Below are 27,131 nucleotides of genomic sequence, written 5' to 3'. Positions count from 1 at the left end.
TTGAATCTTTTAAGGCAGGGCATCAGGGTAGAATATCTTTACATTGCCATTCCAGAGACCCGGTGGCCTGAGGATGGCAATCTAGAAAGGGAGCTAGCTTTACTTCTGTGTCCAAGGGTGTTTCTTTCATGTTTGTTATGGCTGCTAAGATTTAGCAAACACACTGTACTAAATCCATAACCTGGCATGCTTCACCTCATTAGAAGCTCACAATGGCAGACAAACCATATCTTTCCCCGACATACCTATTTGCCCTCAATGTAGCCCCACATCAAATAGCACTTACAGGGCTCTCATTCTGATTTGCTCAAACTAATTTGCAGAGTTACTGATATAATACATAGCAAATGCTCATCTGTCCTAACTGACCATGGCCAGTTTCATCTTTAGCCCTCACCATTGCCAAGACAGCAGGCATTTGAAGGCACATTGAGATTCTTCCAGTGACTTCTTAGTTGCTTTTTCACCTGCTCTGAGTTGTTGGTTGAATTGGCCCTTCCTTTAAAATAGGTCATGTTTGCATTATATCTTGTGGACATGCCTCCACTATTCCTTTAGGTGGAAGCCAATTTTTCAGAGCTTCAATAGCCAAAGCAGATTTTCTGCAAAATTTATCTTCTAATAGTAATAATTATAGTTGATACCATTTACTAAATGCATATTATATACCAGCAGCTGTGCTAAGCATGTCACATATTTTCGTGTATATTGACTAATAAGGATTAGAATGGAGTAGAAATAGACATGCATGCTAAAATGAGCATCTTACCTACTGGTAGAGTAACTTTAAATGATATTATGAGCTCTCAGTACTAGCAAGTTTAATAAAATCTCTAGCATATATTAATTACTAATACAATGAACATGATGGTTTCAGTGTTTGGAAGAAAGGAGAGTGTTCAGTTTTACTGACAGGCATGATACAAAACTAAATGGCAAGGCAAGACCAAACTGTATAATTGAACTCCAACTAATGAGATCTGTGATAATTTTCTCTAGGCCAAAGCTAAACCAAATGGTTTCAATATCTTTGAAGACAGTAACCTAAACAATCAGTATTTGATGTTATAATTCAGTGGGCTCATATTTTATACCTTGAAGAGGGAAATATTTATGATATTGTACACAAATGGATAACATTGGTTCTGTATCCCTCCACATTCAAGCCATGATTCAAGCCATTGGTTCTGTATCCCTCCACATTCAAGCCAGAATTCAAGCCATTGGTTCTGTATCCCTCCACATTCAAGCCAGAATTCAAGCCATTGGTTCTGTATCCCTCCACATTCAAGCCAGAATTCAAGCCAGAATTCTTTGAACTGGAGTTCAAGGAAACACTGGATCTAGGCAGACATTCACTGTGTCTGAAAGTGGGACTGTGTGTGTTTGTATGTTTATTTAATTTTCACTCAATAAGTTACATCAGGTGGTTGTTGCATTCTGAGCTTTAAATAGCATTGATCATTTAAAAGATTTTCAATTCTAGCAGCTGTGCTAAAAATATATTCTTTTTACATCTGACAACCACTATTCCCTCCAACCTCATTCCTTTCCATGAACAGTTAATTGAAATGAGATCATTAAAGCTGTGAGAAGGAGGTCTAGCTAGGAAATAAAAGATAGTCTTAAAGGAGCTAATAGAAAACTGTATGATTGAGAAGGAAGAAATGTAGGAAAGGGTCGATTTTGGCCTAAGAGAAGGGTGACATCAAAGTAAGCTATGGGGAAACTGTGAAGTCTTCCCCAGCTGAACTATAATATGTGCCAGTGTGTGATAATCACTTTATCAATCAGATAACAGAAAAGCAGAAAAGGAAGTGATAATTCTTATAGTCAACATTTACTGAGTTTTACAAAGGGTCAGATACTCTGCTAAATACTACCAGTAACTTATCTCATTGAATCCTCACAACAAACCCCACTTTGCAGATAAGAAAACTGAGAGCCAGAGAGGTTAATTCTAAGGCCTGTAACAGGAGGAGTTGGGAAGAGTTTTGCACTCAGTTTACTCACCTCATATAGGCATGCTGGTAGTTTCTATTTTTAAGCAAAATATGTTATAATTTTAGGTCAAGAAGGAGCTGAGGACCAAGTGGATAGAATCCCTAGCTCGATCTGGATTCTGATTTCTCAGTGAAGATATTTCACAACCAGTTGTTGGATTAATTGACTTTAAGGGAACACTTTAAAAATCGGAAAATATTTTGACAATATAACTCATAGAAGTAGGACAATTTGGGGTTATACATTTTGAGCCGGTATTATATTTTTCTCAACCCTTTGTGACAATACAATTGGAAAGAAGTTACTTTTTTTCTTTTCTTTTTGATACATTTTTAAGACACGTCTTTTATGCTGAAAAAAAGATAAAATGAATATCTTCAAATTTATAAACAAGGGAGAATTGTCCAAGCCAAGAAGACGTTCTAAAATGGTATCCTATTGTTTTAGTATTATAGTGACTTTAGTCGGTTTTGATTAATTGATGGGCCATAGATGGAATATGACCTGTTATACAAAGGAACTTCTTTTTTTCTCTTTTCAATTTTTTGAGTGTTGACCTAACGGTCTAATATCTGCAATAAATGAGGGAAATGAACTACCTACTGCCTCTCTGTTTTGCAAGATGAAATACAGCCTTCACAGTAGAGCGTGAGGCCCTCCGCTAGCACTGTTAGGGGAAGGAACGCAGCTCCTTACCCTCAACTTCCAGCTTCGCCAACTTGGAATATGCCGTCCCGAGGCTGTTTTTTGCCACACATCGATAATGTCCTGCATCTTCCTTTTGCACATTATGAATCCTTAAACTCCCGGATTCAAGAACCGCAGTGCGGGAGTTTTCCTGCCAGGGATAGGGACATGAATTAAAAATGGCCATAGGTCTGTCAAGGACACATTTGCTATATTTCATCTAGTCATCACTATCATTCTTATCAAAAATATTATTTTAACATTTATTTGGCATTTATTATGGGTAACATATAATAATAAATGAGATAGTATAAGATTACCAAAATTAATTTTAATAACAATGCCATAAGATATAGTTATTTTTATTTTCTTTCATTATATGAGGACCCCAAGGCTTATTGGATGTCCTACATCAACAAGCCTTATTTTAGGAGTTTATTTGTTATCTAAAAAAGTCACATCCAGGTCCGTTTGATTAAAAGCATTGCTTTTAACAGCCATGCTTACTGCCTATATGGTATCCTTAGGGGAATATATGTCCTTTGAAAAGTTGGAAAATTCTGCAGATAATATAAAAATTGGTCTTTATAGTTAAAATGTTACATCTATCTTCTCTCTGGGGACTCTAAATTCAGTAGTATATATAGAGCCACCCCCTGCTTTTATTGTAGAAAATATTTATAACAAAAGGAAAGCCAGAGAATTATACAGATTACCATAAAAAATGAAAATTATTTGTTTTATTTTAAATAAAACAAAGCTAATTGATATTATGTTTTATTTCAATTAATTGACATATATCAACACCTATGTATTCCCCATGGAATACTCTGAGTACAGTAATATGAAAAACATAATGTCTTTGACCTCACTGAGTTCACAGTTAGTAGGTTATACAAGGATGGAAAGAGACGATGGTGATGCAGTATAGTAATTTATCAATAAATGTAGGTATAAGATACAAAGCAGTACAAAATAAGCATGTGAATAATGCATTTCAAGTTTGACTACTGTATGTGATTGAGGTTGTTGTCAAGGTGGTTTGTTCACCAGTCTTGAGTCTTGATGCTCTAACTTCACTCCAGAATGTTCTCATTCCTTTTCTTCCAAACCTTATTTCTCTCTCTCCTCCCAGAAACTATTTGTCAGGTCTAAAGCTTGGAGCTTAGTTCCATTTTTTAAATCTCTTGAGTCTCAAAGATTCAATATTGAAAAATAAATGATTCAAATACGAACCAACAAAAAAGACTGTAGCTTTGCTCTGCTTTGCCTCCTTTATCATCCTTAACACTACTGGTTCCTATCTCTTTTCTCCTTTACTCAGCCCCAACTGGAATGCCTTACAATTTGCATTTATGGGGACAGAAATATTAAAGTTTGGTTAAATGTTGTACATGGAAAAAAGTTTATACTAAGTTTATAAGTGTGCGACTGAGTTTGCAAAGGATTGTTGTATTTGAAAATGTGTTGTATATACATGTTTTAACATAACAATCACTTACCCTGAGAGCACTGTCCCCCTTGATCCACGACACTGATGGTTTGGGATTGCCCATTGTAGTACATGGTAGAACTGCCTTTAATCCTTCTATTATTTTTATGTTTATGGGAGGACGAGTTATTTTAGGTTCTAAAGGGAAATGAAGGTTAAAAATTAAAAAGCAATATGGCTTTATTAAACTTAGAGTTTCTAAGTTTATGTTTAATTATAAATATACATTAAAAATATTCTTAGGCTTATTATAATACAGAATTCGCCAAATGCTAAGACATGTTTTTAGTGGCTATCAAACAGAAATCATTTTTGAAAATTTAGGTTATCTCTGTTTTATCTTATTTGAAAACTCAGTTCATAAAACATATTAGGAGTTTATAATTATCATAGTATTCTGCACTTTAAAAATAGTTAATAAAAAGTTGATTAAAATAAACTGATAACAATTCAACATTATGTAATTCATAGCAACAGACATGAAAACATATGAAAGTAAAGTTTTGATATAAGTTTTATTTGGATAATTCTGAGTTATGACCTACTTTCCCTTTGGTTTCCATCTTAATTTGACTATTAAGTTTGATGATTAAAAATTAGATACATTTATCCTCTAGAAAATAAATCAAATGTTACTATACTTGTAATCAGAGAAATTCTGTAATACAATTCAGAGTAACTCTACTCTGCAAAGCCAACTTGTGTATACTGTTCTGTGAAACACTCCTAAATTAATTTTTTCAGAAGAAATAGTTTATGTCAGTTAATTTTTATTCTCCAATATTGAGCTTTCAGAGGAAGACATTATTAAATCTATTGCATAGAAGTATTGACAAGTTCAGGATGCCAGTTATTTTACTATTTGAAACATTCATAAAATAATGAAAACTACATTTATTTCCTAAGGAATCTTATGTTACAGATACAAAACAGAAAGACTGTCTTTGCAGGAGACACTACTGAGAAATAGATGCATTTTATTTCTTTCAGGTCATGTGCCATAATCAATTTGTTACTTTGACATAGAAGAGCAGGAAATAAGGATTTTTGCCCTTCTACTTCAATTGTGTGTGTGTGTGTGTGTGTGTGTGTGTGTGTGTGTGTGTTGGAGGGACATGGTTTGGTGGTGGTTATAAGTGATATTTGCAAAGACTGCATAGTCTATTGATTTTTAATCTAGCCATTTTTGCCACTTAGAGGTGGTATGATCCTGCAGTGTGGCAAAGATACAAGACAGGCTTTAAACATGTTATAGGAAAATATCAACGTTGTCACTTTGTCTGCGATCTAAAGCATACAATGCTCATTCTCATCAATGACAGTGAATACCTACATTTAGATAATGACTAGGCACCTCAATTGTGAGTTGAGTTGTCATACAGCTATTGGCAAAAGCTTAGCTTAGGATTTGATACACCTGTAGTATAATCAAAGCGAGTATTATTCATTCCTTCCATTGGGCTCCCTGAACTGATCCCTATGGCAAACCTGAGTCAGAGATAATGTCTTAGGCAGAAAACCTTTGCTTAAAGCAAATAACTCCTGTCTTCTCCACGAAATAGATGTCTTTGTCATCTGTTGGTGAGAGGTCAGGAGAACCTTTGTGGGCAATTGAATATAAAGAAAATTAGGAATGAACTGAGTATTGACGTGGAGTCATGGATTCCCTACCCTAAGGGAGCATGATTCAGGTGGAGCCATGAGCACTGACTAATCAGAACTGGTCATCTTGTTGAAGTGGGATGCTGGAAGTGTCCTGCTATGCCAAGACTGAACCCTTAGTTGTTGGACCATAAGGAATCTGGGGGAGGGAACTCCCGAAGGAGGTCTGAGGGTAGTTGGAGTAGCGATGGGGGTGGGGACCTTGAGGGTCTCAGAAACAGCTCTTTAGCAAGCAGTGTGGAAGCATTCCAAAATTTTAACAGTTGGAATGGCCACACCAGTGTACACCCACCTGAATGGGTGAGCTTTCCTAAGGAGGGAGTGGAGAAAAGAAGAGGAGAGAAGAAAAAAAGAGGATTTAGGATAGAACCCAAATCAAGAACACTTAGTGCCAGAAAAATATGAGCAGTATTCAAAGGAAAAGTAGTACCACAAAGTAGTGAAGTACTTAAATGTACTCTGTCTTTGGAATCACACCTTCATTCTTCAGCAAAAGAGAACATCCCAACTTCCTTACTTGGTGTTCTTACTGCCCCACATGCTGAAAGAAAGCCTGCTTGTGGGTACATCCCAACCTATTTACCCTCAGAACCCCCAGGTCAGCTTTCCCACGATGTCCCACTAGCCCCACTACATACCTATTATAGTTAATCTCAGACAGCATTTATAGGTGTGATCAAACATAAAAGATTAACAGACATGTGAGAACAACCATGAACATGAAGAAAGAGAATCAAAATAAAATCAAAACTTAGCCTGAAGAAAACAGAAATAAAGCAGGTGAAATAAGAAAATGCTTTTTAAAAAATGCATTAATAGTATCCTTAGATGAGTGAATGTTGCATCATACACATACAGTTGGCTATGAAGAAAAGGAGCAGTCAGGGAAAAAATAATACCTAGAAATTAAAAATACGGGTTTTTAAGATCAAAGTACAGAATATAAGGTCAGAGTAGCAGAATGGTCATACTGAAGACCAAATTCATGATACAGAAGGAAAAGCCAAATAAATCTCCTAGAAAGTAGAATATCAAGATAGATACGTAGGAAATATGAGGAGAAAAATTTGGAGTGCAAAATAAAGACTTTCAGCCACACAAACATTCAGAAAAGACATCTCACGTGCTCACACTGAAAAGAAGCAGCAAACCACTTCCTCCAGCAAAACAATAACGATAAAACCAAAAGATAAAAGATGTAAGAAATAGTGATAAAATCAACAACAAAAACTCATAATAAACGTTCCGGGTGGAACTGGATTCCACCATGCTTTGTATGGTGCCAATATGCATGTTTCTGTGATTTTTCCCATCAGTACTGTGATGTCAGAGAGGAGAAAATAAAGGTTACTTCATTACAAGTTTGAGAGTTTGCAAGCAGCAGGTGCTATAGCACAGGGGGTCATGAGATTTGAGGATGCTAGTAAGGGCTGCGTGTGCCACACTAGGTAGGAGAGAGAACTAAGTGAAGAGAGAATTGAATGAAGTGCCCATTGGGGGTCAATGGAACAGAGACCCCCCTCAATGGAGTTAAGGGCAGGAGAACATGACCATGATGGTGACGGTATGGAATAGGAGGAAGGGTGTGAGAGAGCTAGACTCTGTTCTTAGCTGAGAAAGAGACAGATGAAGTTTGTGCCTTCTGTTTGGAGGCAAATCATGCGTGTGGGAAACAATTTTCCTCATCGGACAGAGCTGGAAATAGAAATGTCCATGTTCAGGATGTGACCTACTGGGGTTTAAGATTTGAAATACAGTCCATTTCCTGGGGGTGACAAGGTCATAGATTGGGTAGACTGATAAAGAGTTAAGGCAAACATCACTGGACTTGTGAAGGTCAAGGAGCTATAGGATGAAGTGGACAGTGGCTCTGAATCATGGCTGTTGAAATCGCTTAGGATAATGGCAGGAGTAGGAATGGATAGAAATTTAATAAATCTGGAATCAAAATCTTTGAGAAATATGGGAGAGGACCTAGAAGTGGGTAGCTGACGTGATGAATAGAGTTAGAGAGAATGTCAAAATGGCAAAAGCCCTCATGAGAGGAAAGGTTTTGCACAGGAATACAAAATATAATGGCTTAAAAGCCACAATGAAACATCAGTACATGCTAGCCTTGTTGACATGAAGTGGGGAAGAAATAGCCTCCCTTTAAGCAGAAAAGTCACTCAAGTTTGAAAAGTCGCTCAAGAAAATCAAGTTTGAAACAAGGCAAAAGGGTAGAAGAAGTGTCTGCAAAGAGGTTTTAGATTAAAAGGGTGTTTGGTTGTAATGAAACTGTTTTGAAGGTATGGGGTAAAGATTCTAAAGGGAAGTTCCTGGTGAAAGATGTCAGGGTGGCGCAAATAAAGAGACATATAAAGGCATGAAAATGGGAGACGGTAGAGAACAATGAGGCTTGCCTGTAGGAGGGTGGTTGATGGCAGGAATAAGAGGTGTGGGACTGTCTCAAGGTTGTGATTTGAACTTGAACTTGTCTGGCTGCCTGAACATACAGGTATGCGGGAGGCTCTATTTACTGCCTGCTTCAAAATGTACCAAGTCAGCTTTGAAATCAATGGGTGATTCTCTTTCCTACTCACTCATCTTCACTTGCAGAGCTCCACAGCTCTCGGCAGCTCCTCCCACGCCATTGTTGGCGATGCAGCAGTAAATGCCATCATCGCTGTCTTCCACGCTCAGGATGGTGAAGAGCTGACCGTTTTCCCGAATGCTGTACCGGGTGTCAAAGAGCCTGTGGGTCGCAGAGAATTATGGCAGGTTAGGGCCCCATCTGTGATTTTTTGGCTATGATTAAATGATCAAACAGATGACTTAACCAATGGAGGAAGTAGACTAAAGGTTTGAGGAAATTCGATTGAGTTCTGAGTAACAGAATAAACTTATTTGGGAATTGAAAGCTAACATTATATTCTAATCTTTCCTAGTCTCCAATAATCAAAGCAGTGCTGAGTCCTTCAAAAATAACTTCAAAAGGTGATGTCTATTGATGAGACCAAACATAAAATTTATTTAGGAAAGTGTATATCATTACCCGGGATCTGAGTTCTGCCCCATATTTACTGGGAAGTAAAGCTAGATAATGAAAACACACACACACACATAAGTGCGACTAGCAGAAAGGGATAAACAGATACACACTACTGTATATAAAACAGATAAACAGCAAGGACCTGCTGTATAGCACAGGGAAATATATTCAATATCTTGTAATAACCTATAAGGGAAAAGAATCTGAAAAAGAGCATGTGTGTGTATGTGTGTGTGTGTGTGTGTGTATGTATATATATATGAACCGAATCTCTTTGCTGTACACCTGAAACTAATACATTGTAAATCAACTATACCTCAATTTTAAAAAATGGAAAAAAAAGAGAAAGAGTTAAATATTTATAGAAGTAACTACCACTTAACTATTTGTTCATTCATGAATCAAATGTTTGTTGAGTGCCTCACAAGTGCCAGGCACAGTCCTAGTTCCTTGGGATACATAAGGAAGAAAAGAGGTTCAAACTGTAAAAATACAGGTTTTACATATATTATCTCACTAAATGACATGCAACGTGAATGTTGAGAAGGGAATTAGGACCAAAAAAAAGAAATTTGAGAGGAAGCGTCAACCTAAAAGTGAGTTTTATGACCAAATATCCTTTACGCTAAATCTGTATATGAGGCAGCCCACCCCCAGCAAAGATCCATGTCTGAGTCCCCAGAACCTGTGAATATGTTACCTTACATGGCAAAAGGGATTTTGCAGATGTCAAGGATCTTAAAATAGAGTATCCTGGATTATCCAGAGGGACCCAATGTAATCATTAGGGTCCTTAAAAGATGGAAGAGGGAAGCAGGAGGATCAGAGGATGAGCTGTGATGGTGGAGGCAGAGTATGGAGTGACACAGCTGCTGGCTCTGAAAATGCAGGAAGGGGCCAAGGAGCGCAGGCAGCTCCGAGAAGCTAGGGAAGGCAAGAAATCAGACTTTCCTCTGGAGCCTCCAGAAAGCATACAGCCCCGTCAACACCTGGATTTTCGCTCAAAGAGCCCTATTTCAGACTTCTGAACTCCGAAACTGGGAGATAATAAATTTGTGTTGTTTCAAGCCACAAAGTGTGTGGTAATTTGTTACAGTAGAAATGGGAAAAACTAACATGACATGAAAACAAAAACTGTAAAGGGAATGGATTTTTGATTTTTCTAATTCAATGGGTGGCTCCCATCACACACTGATCTTAAAGAGGAAAAAAGGGATGTAGTAATTTTTGGTCTAATGTGACTAAGGATAATATAATCACTGGGTAGTTCATTAAATCACATTAAATAACTGAGGATAGCCATGATATTCACTCTCATGTAATTTTTGCTTTGTTTTTTGCTATGTATAAGTTTTCATGGAAAATATGAATATTGGAATATCTTACAGATGTGCTTGTGGACCAAGAATCCAGCCACTCTATGAAATATAAACTTCCAAGATTTATAATCTGTTGTATCACTGCTGCTTAATTCAAGTATATAAATTGCTTTTAGATTGTGAGGGACACAAGTATTTATAATTTTCAAAATATAAATTGTTCTTCTCTTCTTTTTTATTGAAGTGTACTTGATTTACAATATTATATTAGTTTCAGGTGTACATAGCATAGTGATTCAGTATTTTTACAGATTATACTCCATTAAAAGTTATTACAAGATAATGGCTATGATTCCCTGTGCTATACAATATATCCTTGTTGCTCATCTATTTTCTACATAGTAGTATGTATCTCTTAATCCCATATGCCTAATTTGCCCCTCCCCCATCCCTCTCCCCTTTGGTAACCACTAGTTTGTTTTCTATGTGAATCTGTTTCTGTTTTGCATATACATTCATTTGTATTAATTTTTAGATTTCATATGTAGGTGGTATCATACAGTATTTGTTGTTCCCCATCTGACTTATTTCACTAAGCATAATATTCTCTAAGTCCATACATGCTGCTGCAAATGGCCGAATTTCATTCTTTTTTATGGCTAAGATTCCATTCTAAATATATACCACATCTTCTTTACCCATTCATCTGTTATGGACACATGGGTTGCTTCCATATCTTGGCTATTGTAAATAGTACTGCTATGAATTTGGGGTGCACATATCTTTTCAAATTAGTATTGTCATTTTTTCTGGATATATAGCCCAGAGTGGAATTGCTGGATCATATAATACTTTATTTTTAGCTTTTTGAGGAGCCTCCATACTGTTTTACATAGAGGCCACACCACTTACATTCCCACCAGTAGTGTACAAGGGTTTCATTTTCTGCACATCCTCTCCAACATTTGTTATTTGTAGACTTATGATAGCTGACTGGTGTGGGGTGATATCTTATTGTTGTTTTTCTCTAATAATTAGTGATGTTGAGCATCTTTTTATGTGCCTGTTGGCCATCTGTATGTCTTCTTTGGAAGGATGTCTATTCAGGCCTTTTGCCCATTTTTTGATTGGGTTGTTTGGGGGTTTTTTTGATACTGAGTTGTATGAGCTGTTTATATATTTTGGATATTAACCCCTTACTGGTCATATAATTCGCAAATATTTTCTCCCATTCTGTAGGTTGTCTTTTTGTTTCATTGGTGTTTTCCCTTGCTGTGCAAAAGCTTTCAAGTTTAATTAGGTCCTATTTGTTTATGTTTGCTTTTATTTCTTTTGCCTTAGGAGACAGATTCAAAAACATATTGCTATGATTTATGTCAAAGAGAAATTTTTCAGAACTGTTTTAGATTTATAGAAAAATTGGAAAGGTAGTATAGAGAATTTACATATACCCCCTACATCCAGTTTCCCACATCTTAGGTAAGTATGGTACATTTGTTACAGGTAATGAGTCACCATTGATACCTTATTAACTAAAGTCATAGTTTATTCAGATTTGTTTTGTTTTTACCTAATGTCTTTTTCTGTTGAATAATCTCTTCCAGGATACTACATTTAATTTATTTGTCTCATTTCCTTAGGCTCCTTCTAGCTTTGACATTTTCTATGACTTTCCTTGCTTTTGATGACTTGACAGTTTTGAAGAGTACTGGTCAAATATTTTGAAGGATGCTCCTCTACTGGAATTTGTCATATGCTTTTATCATGATTAAATTGGGTTTATAGCTTTTGGGAGGAAGACCACAGGTAGAGTGTCATTTCATCACATCATAATAAGGGTACTACTATCAATATAATTTCTCACTATTGATATTGACCTTTATCACCTGGCTGAGGTAGTGCTTGTCAAGTATCTCCTGTGTAAAGTTATTCATTATTCCTTAAGAAGCACTCAATTGTATTTTCAAAACATAATTTCTTCCTATTTCACATATCCTTTGACTAACAACTATCTGAACCTGTTGCTCCCTTTACTTCTTATTTATTTGTAACATATTTTTTGCCATACAATAAAGGGAAGATTTAAATTTATTAAAAGTAATTTTATTCATAGTATTATAAGCCAAGTTAGAATATTTATGGTTTCCTGAACCAGACTTATAATGTTGATTTTCTTTGCATGATTTGAGAAAAACTCATTGGTTGTCTAATTCTTCATCTACTTACAATATTGGGAGATAAACACATGAGAGGATTATAGGGCAATATTTTTCAAAGCTTTTTGACAATGTAGGCAACAAACTTCCTTCTTGGACAAATTAAAGGACGTTGATGGGGAGAGTAGTCTTTGAATATCGACTTTTTTTTTTTTTTTTTTTTTTGCGGTACGCAGGCCTCTCACTGCTGTGGCCCCTCCTGTTGCGGAGCACAGGCTCCGGATGCGCAGGCTCAGTGGCCATGGCTCACGGGCCCAGCCACTCCACGGCATGTGGGATCTTCCTGGACCAGGGCACGAACCCGCGTCCCCTGCATTGGCAGGCGGACTCTCAACCACTGTGCCACCAGGGAAGCCCTGAATATTGACTTTTGAATACTGAATGCTATCTAACAACTATTATAATTTCAAAGTAGAGAAGAATATAAATAATATCTCAGTATATAAGCAACAATAATATATTACATCATGTTGTAATGTAATATAAAACTATTTATAACTTCTACTGTAATAGTGTCACAGGTACTTTATTACCACTGTTATTCATGATGTATATTAAATGAGGTTTTCCTGTATTGTTTAGGAATAGTCAATTTTACTATAGAAGACAAAGACATAAGATGGATAAAACTCATAAACAGTATTAAGCATATAAATTGTAAAGCTAATAACTTATGAGATATTGGTAAAATGACTTGTAAGTAGAGATAAAAAGTAAGCTACTGACTTATGAAATATAGGCAGAATTGATAAATTGTATTGAATATAGGTAGTAAATAAAATTGCAACCTACTAAAGATGGATGGAATAAATTAAAAATATGGAACAAAGAAGAGCATTATTTATGGTAGGAAGAGATGGAAAGACAAGTTCATAATTCTGCCACCTCTAGACTGACAACTTTGTCACCTTGAAAACAACCACCCACTGGTGATATGCAGTATATCACCTTCACCTTTTCCTTCTCTGGTGTTTCCTGCCTAGAGAAGTTCCTTTAGCATGTGTTGTAAAGCTGGTTTGCTGGTGCTGAATTCTCTTAGCTTTTGCTTGTCTGTAAAGGTTTTAATTTCTCCGTCGAATCTGAATGAGATCCTTGCTGGGTAGAGTAATCTTGGTTGTAGGTTTTTCCCTTTCATCACTTTAAATATGTCCTGCCACTCCCTTCTGGCTTGCAGAGTTTCTGCTGAAAGGTCAGCTGTTAACGTTATGCATATTCCCTTTATGTTATTTGTTGCTTTTCCCTTGCTGCTTTTAATATTTTTTCTTTGTATTTAATTTTTGATAGTTTGATTAATATGTCTTGGTGTGTTTCTCCTTGGATTTATCCTATATGGGACTCTCTGTGCTTCCTGGACTTGATTGACTATTTCCTTTCCCATGTTAGGGAAGTTTTCAACTATAATCTCTTAAAATATTTTTCTCAGACCCTTTCTTTTTCTCTTCTTCTTCTGGGACCCTATCATTTGAGTGTTGGCGCATTTAATGTTGTCCCAGAGGTCTCTGAGACTGTCCTCAGTTCTTTTTATTCTTTTTTTCTTTATTTTGCTCTGCAGTAGTTATTTCCACTATTTTATCTTCTGGGTCACTTATCCGTTCTTCTGCCTCAGTTATTCTGCTATTGATTCCTTCTAGAGAATTTTTAATTTCATTTATTGTGTTGTTCATCACTGTTTGTTTGCTCTTTAGTTCTTCTAGGTCCTTGTTAAACGTTTCTTGTATTTTCTCCATTCTATTTCCAAGATTTGGGGTCATCTTTACTATCACTACTCTGAATTCTTTTTCAGGTAGACAGCCTGTTTCCCCTTCATTTGTTTGGTCTGGTGGGTTTTTACCTTGCTCCTTCATCTGCTGCATATTCCTCTGTCTTCTCATTTTGCTTAACTTACTGTGTTTGGGGTTTCCTTTTCACATGCTGCAGGTTCATAGCTCCCGTCGATTTTGGTGTCTGCCCCCAGTTGGTAAGGTTGGTTCAGTGGCTTGTGTAGGCTTCCTGGTGGAGGGGACTTGTGCCTGTGTTCTGGTGGATGGGGCTCGATCTTGTCTTTCTGGTGGGCAGGGCTGCGTCTGTTGGTGTGTTTTGCGGTATTGTTAACTTAGCGTGATTTTAGGCAGCCTCCCTGATAATGGGTGTGCTTTTGTTCCTGTCTTGCTAGTTGTTTGGCATGGGGTATCCAGACTGGAGCTTGCTGGCCGTTTGGTGGAGCTGGGTCTTAGCATTGAGACAGAGATCTCTGGGAGACTTCTCGCCAATTGATATTACATGGGGCCTGGGGGTCTCTGGTGGTCCAGTGTCCTGAGCTTGGCACAACAGGCCAGAGCACCAAGACCCTGTCAGCCACACGGCTTAGGGAAGCCTTCAGCCAAACAGAAACATCGTGAACAGAGTGCACACCTATAGAAACCCTCTGGTAGTTTCCATTCCTTTCTCTATCTATGTATTTTAAATTGATTTAATTAACTGTATTTCAAGCATCTTAATTTGGTCTGTGAGCCTTCCTATTCCAGGACTTCTGGGATAGCTTGCCTGGTAGAATACTTGAAGACTTCTGCAGCCCAGGGTAGTTTCCCACATTACAACATATATAATAGAAGGAAATGATAAATTTCAATTGGAGCTTAGTGAAAACAAAGATGTAATTTTTCCCCATCCAAGTTCATGGATGTGGAGTAAAAGTTCTAGTTTGTGGAGCATTTAAATGCTCTAGTCCTAATGCAAGCTATGTGGCCTGCTAGAAAGCCAGTGGTTATATTTGTTACAGATTTTTAGAGTATTTTTGATCAGATAGCTATTGTAATGGGGAAAGGATAGCCTAACCTTTATGTGCCAAGTAGAAATTTTATCTGTTTGAGAGGGTACCTCACTATATACATCAAGAGTCCTTTCTGACTTTCAAAAGAAAAAGTCATGGTCACCTAAAGGTCAGATTCCTAGACCACATGCATCACTTGATTGGGATATTAGAAGTACAGGAAATGAGGCTGGTCCCTATTAATTCCCCAGAGTGTCCTGGAACATGTACCCCCAGAATTAGGATATCATGGTGTTTCCTAATTACTGTGAAACTTCTTCTAGGTCCTAACCTGGGATCCATGAAATAACCCTAACTTCCCCATATCAGTTAAATCACTTTATGTTGGGCAATTCTCTTAACCTCACTGAAGTTCAGATCTTACATTTATAAAATGAGGAAATTTGCATTTTATGTATTCTAGAAGGTGAACTTTAGTGCTGCCAGAGCTGTGATTACATTTATGACAAAGATAAATCACATGGCAGCCTTGGGCATTCTTGCTGGAAAAAGGCAGAATACTTACTTAATGAGAATTTTATTTCTGGTCCAGGAAATTTCAGGCTGAGGATAGGATTCCACTGCACACATGAAAGTAGCCACTTCTTCAACTAAGGCATCCACTGTTTCAAGAGGAGTGGTGATGACAGGGGCTGAAAGGAGAGGAGAAATCAAACGAGAGCATTCTACAGTACTGTTTGCTAACTCTTCTGTAAGTAGTCAGAGGCCACCACATACCTGAATGAGAATGACATTTCCCCATGGTAGAAATTTGCCAAAAGGAAGGAAAAATTTTGTGCAGAGGATTTTGTTGCTACTTCTAAAGTAGGCATTTGAGAATCAAAAGAGAAGACTCTCAGGAGAGTCGGACTTAGATTTATTATATATGGGTAGAGGCAGATTCAGGTTTTGTGAAGTCCAAAGTTATATAATTTAGGTGTCCTTTTTAAGAAAAAATATATAAAATTATTAATACAAAATGTCTGTTGCCTCCCTAACACCAATCAACTTGAAGGGAAGTGTCACTGAAGGGAAGTCAAAGTGAAAAGAGAAAGCAATCTTAACAATTCCTGTTTAAAAACAATTTTCCCCAAATTTTGTTAAAACATATGTTTATATGAACACATTGCTAGAAACCACCGGAGGTCTTAGAAGGGGGCTCCTGTAAATGAGAGGCTTTGAAGGTGAAGATTCATCAGATTTATAAAGAATTCACGTCTGCATTATGAGTAGATTAGAAAAAGACTCAATAATAAAAAGACAACCCAAACAACAAATGAGCAAAGGATCTGAACTGACCTGTCTCCAAAGAATGTATACAGATGGACAACAAGCATGGAAAAAGATGCTCAACATCATTAACTAAGGAAATGCAAATCAAAACCTCAGTGAGATACTAGTTTACACACACGAGAATGGTTATAATAAAAAAGAAATATAACAACAAATACTGGCAAGGATGTGGAAAAATTAGAACTTTTGTGCATTGTTGGTGGGAATGTAGAATGGCACAGCCACTGTGGAAAACAGGATGGTGGTTCCTCAAATGAGCATAGAATTAATATATGATCCAGCAATTCCACTTCTGGATATATGCCCAAAAGAACTGAAAGCAGAGACTCAGATAGATATTTGTACACCCATGTTCAAAGCAACATTACTCATAGTAGCCAAAAGGTGGAGCAACCCAAGTGTCTGCCAACAGATTAATGGATAAACAAAATGTGGTATATCCATTCAACGAAATATTATTTGACAATAAGAAGAAACAAAGTATTGATACATGCTACAACATGGATGAAACTTGGAAACAATAAACTAAGTGAAAGAAGCCAGTCACAAGAATGACATACTGTACAATTTCATTTATATAAAATATCCAGAATAGTCATTATCTGTAGAGACAGAAAATACATGAGTGATTGTCTAGGAATTGGGAAGAGGATGGAGGGATTAGGGAGTAATCTATGGCTAAGGAATGCAGGATTTCAAATAGGTGTAATAAGAACGTTCTAAAATCGATTATGATGATGAATGCACAGCTCTGTGAACTGTATACTTTAACCAAAGAGACTGGTATGTGAATTATATCTCAATAAAGCTGGGGGTTTTGTTTGTTTGTTTTTGCTTGGTGTGTGTTTGTGTGTATGTGTGTTACAAAAAGAAAGACAAAAGGAAGAGAGGCCATAAACATGGTCCCTCTCTCCTCCCACCTCCATTAAATGAGGGTCACCTGGCTTAGAACAATTGGGGAGGAAAGAGAAGTTAAGAAGGATGAGAATGTGTTGATAAAGGGATGCACCCCACTTCAATTTACAAATCTGTGGATCCCACCAAAACAAAGGGGTGAGGTCCTGGTCACCTCAAGGGTTTGATGGTGTGAGAAAGTGCCAGCACCTGTATTTGGGTGAGTCTGAAAATCTACCCCATTGCATAATCTGATTTAAAATAATTATCATCATCACTGCTTTGTTATTATTATTTATCAAAGGTTTATTTACGATTTTTCATGGAGCAGTCACTGGGTTGACTAGAAGCAAAAAGATGTGTAAAGCACATCTCTGCCTGGTAAGAGTCCACAATCTAGATGATAAGGTAGGATAGATACATAAAATGATCAGCTATAATAATCAGTTATGCCTGCTATCCTGGCATAATTGTTAATAGTACCCCCATACTCCAAAAATACCTGAGTTTGGACAGTAAATTATATGGTCATTTTAGTTAAAATGCAAGGTGCCTAGGAAAGCCAAGTAAGTAGTGTGAGCAATATTTTAGATGCAGGGTAGGGGGTGACAGCCCCATAAAGCAAGAAGAAAAAACTGGCACATTGACCATTAAAAAATGCATCCTGGGCTTCCCTGGTGGCGCAGTGGTTGAGAGTCCTCCTGCCGATGCAGGGGACACGGGTTCGTGCCCCGGTCTGGGAAGATCCCACATGCCACGGAGCGGCTAGGCCCATGAGCCATGGCCGCTGAGCCTGCGCATCCGGAGCCTGTGCTCCGCAATGGGAGAGGTCAAAACAGTGAGAGGCCCGCGTACTGCAAAAATAAAAAATAAAAATAAAATGCATCCAGTATCTAAATGAAACTTATTTTTTCAGTAAACTCAGAGGCAAACTCATTGGCTGAGAGTGAGGGAAATGGTGGTTGGGAGTGTCCACTTAGCCTGTATCTCTTTAGTAAGTGTTATTCTTTTCTTAAGGTCCAGTTTAAGCATCATCTCTTCCCAATCTCCCTGACTTCCTAGATAGAACCAAATGCCCTTTTCTTTAACCTTGGGTCATCCTATATATGTCACTCATAGCACTTGCCACACAGATGTTATTAGAATGATTTGTTTATGTCTTTGTCCCACACTCAGTTATAAAAACCTTAAGCTTTGGGTCAGGGACCATGTCTCAGACCTCTCTCTATCTGGAGGGCTAGCACACTGACTAATGAACCAAACTCTATTACTGAGGCCTTTATAAAAGGCATAAATTTTTTAAAAGGTTGAGAGAGAGTAGGTGAAAGAAGAGGGCAGAATTTTTAGGTGAAATGACATCTTTTATATTTTATATCTAGGCAGCAAGGCCCCCAACTTTTCCCAACTTTGCACTAAAATGACCATTAATATATACAGAATGCTGTACAAAGAAATAAAGAAATTAAAAGTATTAAAGAATAGTTAAGAGACATAAAGACAGACAGGCACTAATAAACTTCTAACAGAAGTTCCAAAAAAAAATAAAATAGAAGAAATGGCATAGAAGTAATGTGTAAAGGGATAAATCACTGATCATTTTTCAAAAGTGAAAAAAACCCAGAAATATTCATGTTGAAAGTTTCCACTAAGCATCAAGCCAGATAAAGAAAAATAAATTCATCCTTAGATACACTGGATTAAAACTGTAGAAAATTTAAGATAAAGAAAATCTTAAATCTTACTAGAAATAAAAGATCAATCACCTTAAGAAGAATGCCAATTAGGCTAACCTGATATTATTTGGCAACAATTGATACCAAAAGGCAATGGACCAGTATTTTTAAAAGGCTGAGAAAAAAATAACTGTTAGCCTGGAATTCTATAGCCAGCTTAGATAATCATTTTTTTTTTAAATGAAGACAAAGTAAATAAACAGACAAATACTGAGAGTATTTACCACTGAGACCTTCTCTGAAACAGTTACTAAAAGTATATAAACTCCATAAGAAATAACTTGTACCCAAAAGAAAGGGGCCAGTGATGAGAAACTGTAGTTGGCATAGATGGTGGTAAAATATAATTGCAATTTTAGACACTATGGAATATATATTTTTTAAACTCAATAATTTTTGTGTTTAAAAAAAGAGTGGAACTAGAATTCTAGGCAAACAGTTATAAGATGAAAGTTTAGGGAAGAAGTTTAGCAGATTGTTAAAACATTCTAAGTTCTTTACCGTAAGCAGGAAGATGACAGAAACACTGAATAACTCTAAACATGGGGAGAAAATATATGGTTAGAGACATATTGTTAAAATTTCATTAATGCTTACTACTAAAATAATAGATTAAAACCCAAAACTTCCAGACTAGCAGAAGAAAAAAGAGACTAGAACTGTATCAATTAAAAAAAAAAGATGAAGAGGCAGAAAAGGAGGATAAATAAGCCAAGGAAAGGTATAGTTAACAGAAGACACAAATTAATGTGGAAAAAACATGGCCAAATATATCAGAAATCACAATAAACACCCATGGTATAAACTGATCTATGGAAAGACAGACACTATCATACAGGACTAAAAAACACAAAAGACATGCCTAAATAAATTAAAACAGAAACATTGGATATAAAGAGAATGGAAAATATATACGAAGTAAACACTACTCAAAACAAAGTGATAAAGCAATAAAGTAGTACTAATATAAGAAAAAATGGAATATAAGGTGATAAGTAAGCCTTTAAAGAATGAAGAGAAATACTACTTAATGATAAAAGGAACAATCCATCAGGAAGATACAACAATCATGAAGCTTAATTATTTAAAAATATAGACTCAAACACAGCCCAAACCAAAATTAATATTACCAGAAGATATTACAATGAAGTAATAGGCTACTAAATTTTAAAGAAAATTACACACACACACACACACACACACACGAGAGTGGAAAAATGAATGAGTAGCAAAATGTTATAATCATTTACCTCCTAGTTGTGAGCATTATGTGTAATTTTGTATTTTTGTTTTGCCATACTTTACAGCAAAGTATTACAGGAAAATACTATATAATATTTAAAAATATATAAAATTAATATATATTATCTTTGTAATAAAAAATTATAGGACATAAATCAGAAGGCCACAGAAATGTTAATTTTCCAATGCAGTGGAAGCAAATTTGTAATTGATAACAAAGTTTGAGAAAATCAGTCTCTTAAGAAAGAAAGCAGATTTTTCTAAACAACTAATGAATGAAATAAGCAATCAATTGCATAATCACATAGATATTGAGAGATTAAAAAACAAAAAATATTATAGTAAGGTCATGGGATGCAGGTAATGATGGGCCCAAAGGTTAACTGATAGTATTGAAAGCTTTCATCGTTTAAACAGAAAGCCTGTTGAGGAACTAGACGGTAAGAGGTTCTAGCACAGGACTTGAATTCAAATCCCTGCTCCATCACTTACTTCCCACTCAACTTTAACTAGTTGCCTTGGCATCTTCAGCTGTAGACGGAGACAATAAAACCACCGCATAGGCTTGTCATGAGGATTAAGTAAGTGAATATACATAATGCATTTAACATTGTCCTTGGCCCATATGGAACACTCTGTGTTATTTGATTCTATAATTTAGAGACAGAAACCTGAACTATTCAGTTGTTCTCCTGGTTTCTGTATTACCTGCAAATTACCAATAATACTTCTAGGAGTCTATCCTAAGGAAATAATCCCCAAATGGAAAGGCATATAGATGAATTTCACTGCACAAAAATAGATTAATTGTACTAAATTGTACTAATTGTATGAAAGTGGAAGAAGAGTTAGGCACACAGATTTGTCTTCTAGCTGTGGTCTACTGGAGCTGGCTTGTACTGGCTTGCAAGAGTCAAGTGTTAATTTTTCAGAAATTTAACAAGATAATGGAATAGAGCCATTATTAAAAACTAAATTATATAAATTTGATTAGATAAATTGTGTTAAAAACAAAGTAATAATACTCAACATTTATCACTTTCTAATTATTTTTCTATATTTTACTATTATCTATGTTCTTGTGGTTATTTACATCTAATGTCTATAGAAATTATAGGTGTGCTACTATACATCTCCTCCCAATTCAGTGTTTGTTGGTACCTGGAAATTGGCTGTGACTGGAGCATTTATACTACAGCAGTCAACAAATGTAACATATCAGGGTCTTGTTTTCCTCAGAGAGGCATATGTTCAACATATATTAGCAACTGTTATCTAAACAGGATACTATTTACACAGTCACTACAAATAGTATTTTGAAGATATTGATGATATAAAATATGCTCACGCTTTAGTGGCAGGGAGCAGAATTGCATAAACAATCTTATTATGATATCTTTTTTTAGGATATATAGAAAAAAATGGAAGAAAATATATCAATATGTTAACAGTCCTGGAAGTGTGGGTGTTTTTCTCTTTTAAACTTTTGTATATTTTGTGTTTTCAGTATCATTCTTAATGGCTGTGAATTATTTTTACCCCAAACTCCAAACTTTATTCATTAGTTTCTTCTCATTCAACATGAGATGCAGAAGTGACAGAGTTAACAGACATAATATTATCTTTCCAACGAGGCAACACAAACTCTGTTGAGATGAGTTAAGATCAAAGAAGTAAATCTTAGAATGCCTTGATAAACTTAGACATGGAGAAACACATGAGCTCTTACTAAGAACAGCTTCCCTTAATGTTCAGGGGCATGACAGTTTTATGTGAAATTTGATTCTGTTTTTAATCATTTTAGCATCTAAAACTGATTAAACACCTGCTATCAGCCATGCATTATACTTTTCATTCATGATCTCATTTATGTATCACAACAAATGTGAAGGCAGATACTTTTATAATTCCCATTGGCAGATGAGGAATGAAGGCGACGAATTGTTCAACAACTTGTCTAAACAAAACAAAAGCAGGAAGTGATAGAACTGAACTTCAAAGTTAAGTCTGATTTAAAGTACCTATCTTTTAACTCTAAGCTATACCATGTCTTCAGTGTGGTACTAGTTACAGAAAGGGGAAAAAACATGATTGACATTATCAATATCAATACCTATAGGCAGAGTATAGTCTAAGTCCACTTTGCCCATATCCCAAAATTATCCAAACAAATCTGCTTTCAGATTTTTACTGGCACAATCACATAGTTGTATTTAATGACATTTGTTGACTCAGCAGACCGTCTCCTGTTTGCTTTCATTTTACTATCCAGCTTTCATCTCAGCCAGGGCCTGTTTAAACTAGGACACTATTTCTTCCCTCAATCCAAGGACCACATGAACAACAAATACATGAAAATAAACACAATGCTTTTCTGTACCCAAAGAGTAACTTAACTTGAATACTAGCTGCTGAGAAGGATATGATATTACCCTTTTATGGGCTCTAGCACATGGCCATTGACATACCAACTTCTGATTGACCAGCTGCTGACTGACATAACTAAATGACTGAATAAACAAAGAAGTCAGGTGTATTTGCTCCTTTCTGTTCTAGTAAAATTAGGGCTCAGACTTGGAACATATTCATGCTTTTCTAACATCATGAATACAGTATTGTTTTTTCGGTACGACAAAACACTTTGGTGTCGGAAATTTTTCAAATCCCCCAAAGAAAGAGGATGTTCAGTATTGCTCATCATTTGGCATATCTTAGACACTGACACATTTATTCTGCTGGTGATGTAATCAAACATAAGGTTTTTTTTTGTTTTTTTTGTTTGTTTGTTTGTTTGCAGGACGCGGGCCTCTCCCTGCTGTGGCCTCTCCCGTTGCGGAGCACAGGCTCCGGACGCACAGGCTCAGTGGCCATGGCTCACGGGCCCAGCCACTCCGCGGCATGTGGGATCCTCCTGGACCGGGGCACGAACCTGCGTCCCCTGCATCGGCAGGCGGACTCTCAACCACTGCGCCACCAGGGAAGCCCCGTAAGTTATTTTTTATTATGATGTCTTTGGAACTTGTAAGGTTCGTTGATCATCTCAATAATTATAGTAATCTCACTTATTAATACCGTATCATTAATTCTTTATCACAGAACACACTGTTGGTCCTTGCCTTCAGGAATGACACTGGGGACAGGCAGGTAGGAATTCTGGGTCAGCCTGTTAGAATTTCTGAAATGACCTCTCCTGGGGGGCATTCCTTTGGGATTAAGGGATGATTTCATAGGGACTCATCTAAAATGTGCTTGTTCCCCAGAAGTTGTCACACCACCAATCACTGACAATCCTCAGCATAGTACATAACATTGTAAGTTGAGCACTGGTAGGTCCTTCATTTTAGGAGAAAACCGAGGCTTATAGTGACTACATGCTTTCCCTAAAGACACACAGAAAGGCACTGGGGACTAGAAAAGGAACTCGATCGTAATATTCTCTTCCAGGCCTGCAATATCCTTGTTTCACTTTCTTCATTATTTGACCTAGACGACATGGTATGTTGCCAGATAATCTCAGCTCCCTTACTTTCTAGTCCTTTAGCTTCACTGACCCTGGAAAGTACCAATCTTGAACTAATCCAACCAGCTGTCTTCACTGCCATATGTTCATAAAGTATTGTTGGATAAAGTGAAACAACAGTGCAGATGAGGACCATGATGGGCGTGCAGTCTCCAGTCCCAGCGGGTCCTCAGCATGGACATATGGTCCTTCACATTATCGGATCCACTTCTCTCATCTTCCTGAATGGGACCATTTCCTTCAGGTCCTCTAGTCATCCCTTACTTGTCACTTTCCCCCAATAATCTCACGTCCTATTTCACTAAGAAGTTGCCTACTTCACCTTTCAAAATATGGTAGAAATCTTGCCATTTCTGCTCTTTTTCTGTTCTTTAAGGTCAATAATATTTAAAGCAACTGTGTTTCCGCAAACGTGGAATGAGTTACTCTTTCAATATACGTTAGTATAAAACATTCATCCAGGACTTGGTGTCCTGGATTTCAATGACAGCTGTGCCTGATCTGACTTAGTCATATGTCGAATTTGTGAATTCTATCCCTGTAGACATATGATTTAGAAGAAGAAGTTACTAAAATATACCTCAAGTTAAATCACTTGAGATTCAACAACTTCTAGGTATGGTAGTTATGGGGTAATTTTAAAACTGGAATTCGGACGGGAGTCCTTTGTGCATAGCATGTTAACAAATTCAGGGCTGCTTACATGAACTACTATACTCCTACAGAAAATCCTACTATACACTTAATACTCCCTGATAAAGCGTTAAATATTATTGAAGAATGTGGTTAAGGCAAACGTTCAATGAAATGTTGACTATTTTCATACATGACAGTTTATAAAATTTTCCTCCTTATGGTTTGATACTGAGCTCATGATTGAAAGTATTACTAGTTGAAATGATTCAGAAAGATAGTGACTTTTCCCTTTGTCTTTGAATATTAGGAATATCGATTAAATTAAAACTATAACAATACACTATTGTGTATTGTTGTGTACACTATTGTGTAATACACTATTAATTCTACAAAGTTGGTTATTAATTTTATTGAGGAAATCCTATGCCGATGGTTAGAAAAGAACCCATGGAATACTCTTGCAGTATTTTAATTGTGTCAGTTTACTTTGTGATATATTATGCTGCAGACGCCTTGATTCATTCATGATAAAGGACTTAGGAAAAAGGTATACCATCTAAAAAGCCTCTTCCCATTATTGCCTTCTGCCAAGAATAGAGAAAACAGCTAGAGATATTTTGTGTAGAACAATTTCATTACTTTCAATAGTATTAAAATAATCACATATTAATGTGTTTTTTTGTACTGATATATTCCATGTACTTCAACATTTAAAATTTTAAGGATTGTGTTTTCATGATAATGCTTATTCTCAGAACTCGTAAGTGTAGTTAATGAATGTTTGCTCTTCCAGGCCTGGTGTTTTGGCTAAGGCTGATGTTAAACCCATATTAATTTAGATTTTTCAATAATACTCAAATACTCTCTTTGAGTAGGCTAGGCAAAATTTTTTTTTTGATTTTACAGTCTAATTAAAGCAGTAAATAAATTATGAACAAATAAACAAGGTTGGGGTAACAATCTGGCTATTTTATTTAGAAGTCAGGGTTTTGGCTTTGTTACATTTATGCCACCATTTTTGAAGTTTTCAAAATAAACAGTGTGCTTCACCTGTAAAGTTTGGAAGCTACAAATCTTCTCTTTCGAGAATATAAATTAGGAGGTTGGGTTTGGTTTTTCTTCATGCACGAGATTCTAATTTGAACCAGAAAATCAATTGTCCTGCTCCTTGTAAGACTGGATTTCAGTAAATTTTAGCATTTAACCATGTCATTTTTATGTCACTTCATGGTTTAGAATAGCACAAATAAATTTATAACAATCCATAAGTCCAAACATCCAGGTGCTGCCTTTCCGGACATCCGTTTTATGATCAGGAAGTATCAAAATAATCTGAAGCCAATGTTAAGTCTTTCTGGCTATTATTAGATATTTGGAAAGATCTAGATTCTCTTTTATCTGGAGCTATGTTAAAGTATTAGTTGACAATTAGACATTTAAATACATTTGAAGATACTGTTCTACTCACGTAAAATAGAAAAAGAAAGCAACAAAACAACATAAGTCTATGAAATCCGACTGTTTGTGAAAAAAGCTGTATCTTGTTAGCATGTGAATTTTGACCTTGTGGTTCCAGAAATTCTAATGAACCACAAAATCTAATCTATGTTTCCCATCTACATACAATATATTTTATTACCTTCACTTATCTATACAATACAAACCTGTTCAGTTCTTTGGTAAAGTAATATGAAGGGAAAATAATTCATTTGGGTGTGTCATAAATCACAGAACCTTTTTTACTCTACTGTAATACATTTAATTTGAAAACTCTGTAATATCATTCAATCTGTTTTCTCGTGTCTTTGTAAAAAGATTTCCATGAAGCCCCCAGTCACTTCACAAGTCACCTATTTTCCTATCTTTCTTCCTGATTTGAAATACCCTAGTCTCAGTTTCATAATACGCTGGCCAGAAACTGTGGACATTCTTGCTACTGCAACAGGTGTTTGTCAGTTTCTTAAGTTGCTTTCCTTTCCCCTGAGGTGGTGTTATTTCCGGTACATTCCAAAGGCTCTGAAAAAAACCTTTCACAGTCTCTTGCCAAACCAAATCATGGCTCCAGCCTCTAAGTTATTGAGAACCCATTGTTCTTCAGGCTTTTATCTTATAGGCACTTGTGTGTGTCTTTCTCTAATTCCAATGTGGGAGGAACTAAAATATTGATTAAGAGTTTTGCAAAGCTGAAACTGAAAATGGAAATGATTTTTGTTCAGAAGCAAACACTCTGGATGTCTGGGAGTGCGGTTGATTATATTCCCGGCAAACCTGATGTGAAAAGGTTTTCATCATCCATTTAGACCACCCTGAAGTTTGACATACACATAAACAAACTGACCTCGATAACTTGCAGTCTACCTGCTAATGTTTCCCCTATAAGTGAGGGCTCCACATGCACTGAATGGCTGAATTTTTTTATTGCAGAACTTAAGCAGAGGAGGGATAGCAGTAGAATAGAGACCATCAATCAATTGCTTATTTATACAGTTTTCTCCCTCTCCCACCCCTACTTCGCCAAGTAAAACCCAAGTGTGCCATAATATGAATCAGTCATGATTGGAACACACGCATGCACCTCAGAACTATGATAATAAGGCAAGAGTAGACAAGATTG

General features: G+C 36.4%; 1 protein-coding gene across 6 annotated transcripts in view; it reads right to left on the bottom strand.

Moving 5' to 3' along the window:
• MUSK (muscle associated receptor tyrosine kinase) overlaps positions 1–27,131 on the bottom strand; it is a gene marked incomplete at its 5' end in the record, with an annotated part of 88,343 nt that overhangs the window by 61,122 nt on the left and 90 nt on the right. For all 6 annotated transcript variants that reach the window (XM_082630440.1, XM_082630438.1, XM_082630436.1 and 3 more), the window contains 4 exons: positions 2,701–2,842; positions 4,194–4,321; positions 8,428–8,579; positions 15,726–15,852. In XM_082630440.1, coding sequence (XP_082486566.1) covers positions 2,701–2,842; positions 4,194–4,321; positions 8,428–8,579; positions 15,726–15,852 — 549 coding nt within the window. The remainder of the gene's footprint in view (positions 1–2,700; positions 2,843–4,193; positions 4,322–8,427; positions 8,580–15,725; positions 15,853–27,131) is intronic.

Source organism: Mesoplodon mirus, assembly GCF_964341445.2.
Source record: "Mesoplodon mirus genome assembly, chromosome: 1".
In the NCBI taxonomy this organism is placed as follows: domain Eukaryota; kingdom Metazoa; phylum Chordata; class Mammalia; order Artiodactyla; family Ziphiidae; genus Mesoplodon; species Mesoplodon mirus.
Note: the sequence above shows the minus strand (reverse complement) of the source record. Positions and strands in the feature narration are given on the sequence as shown.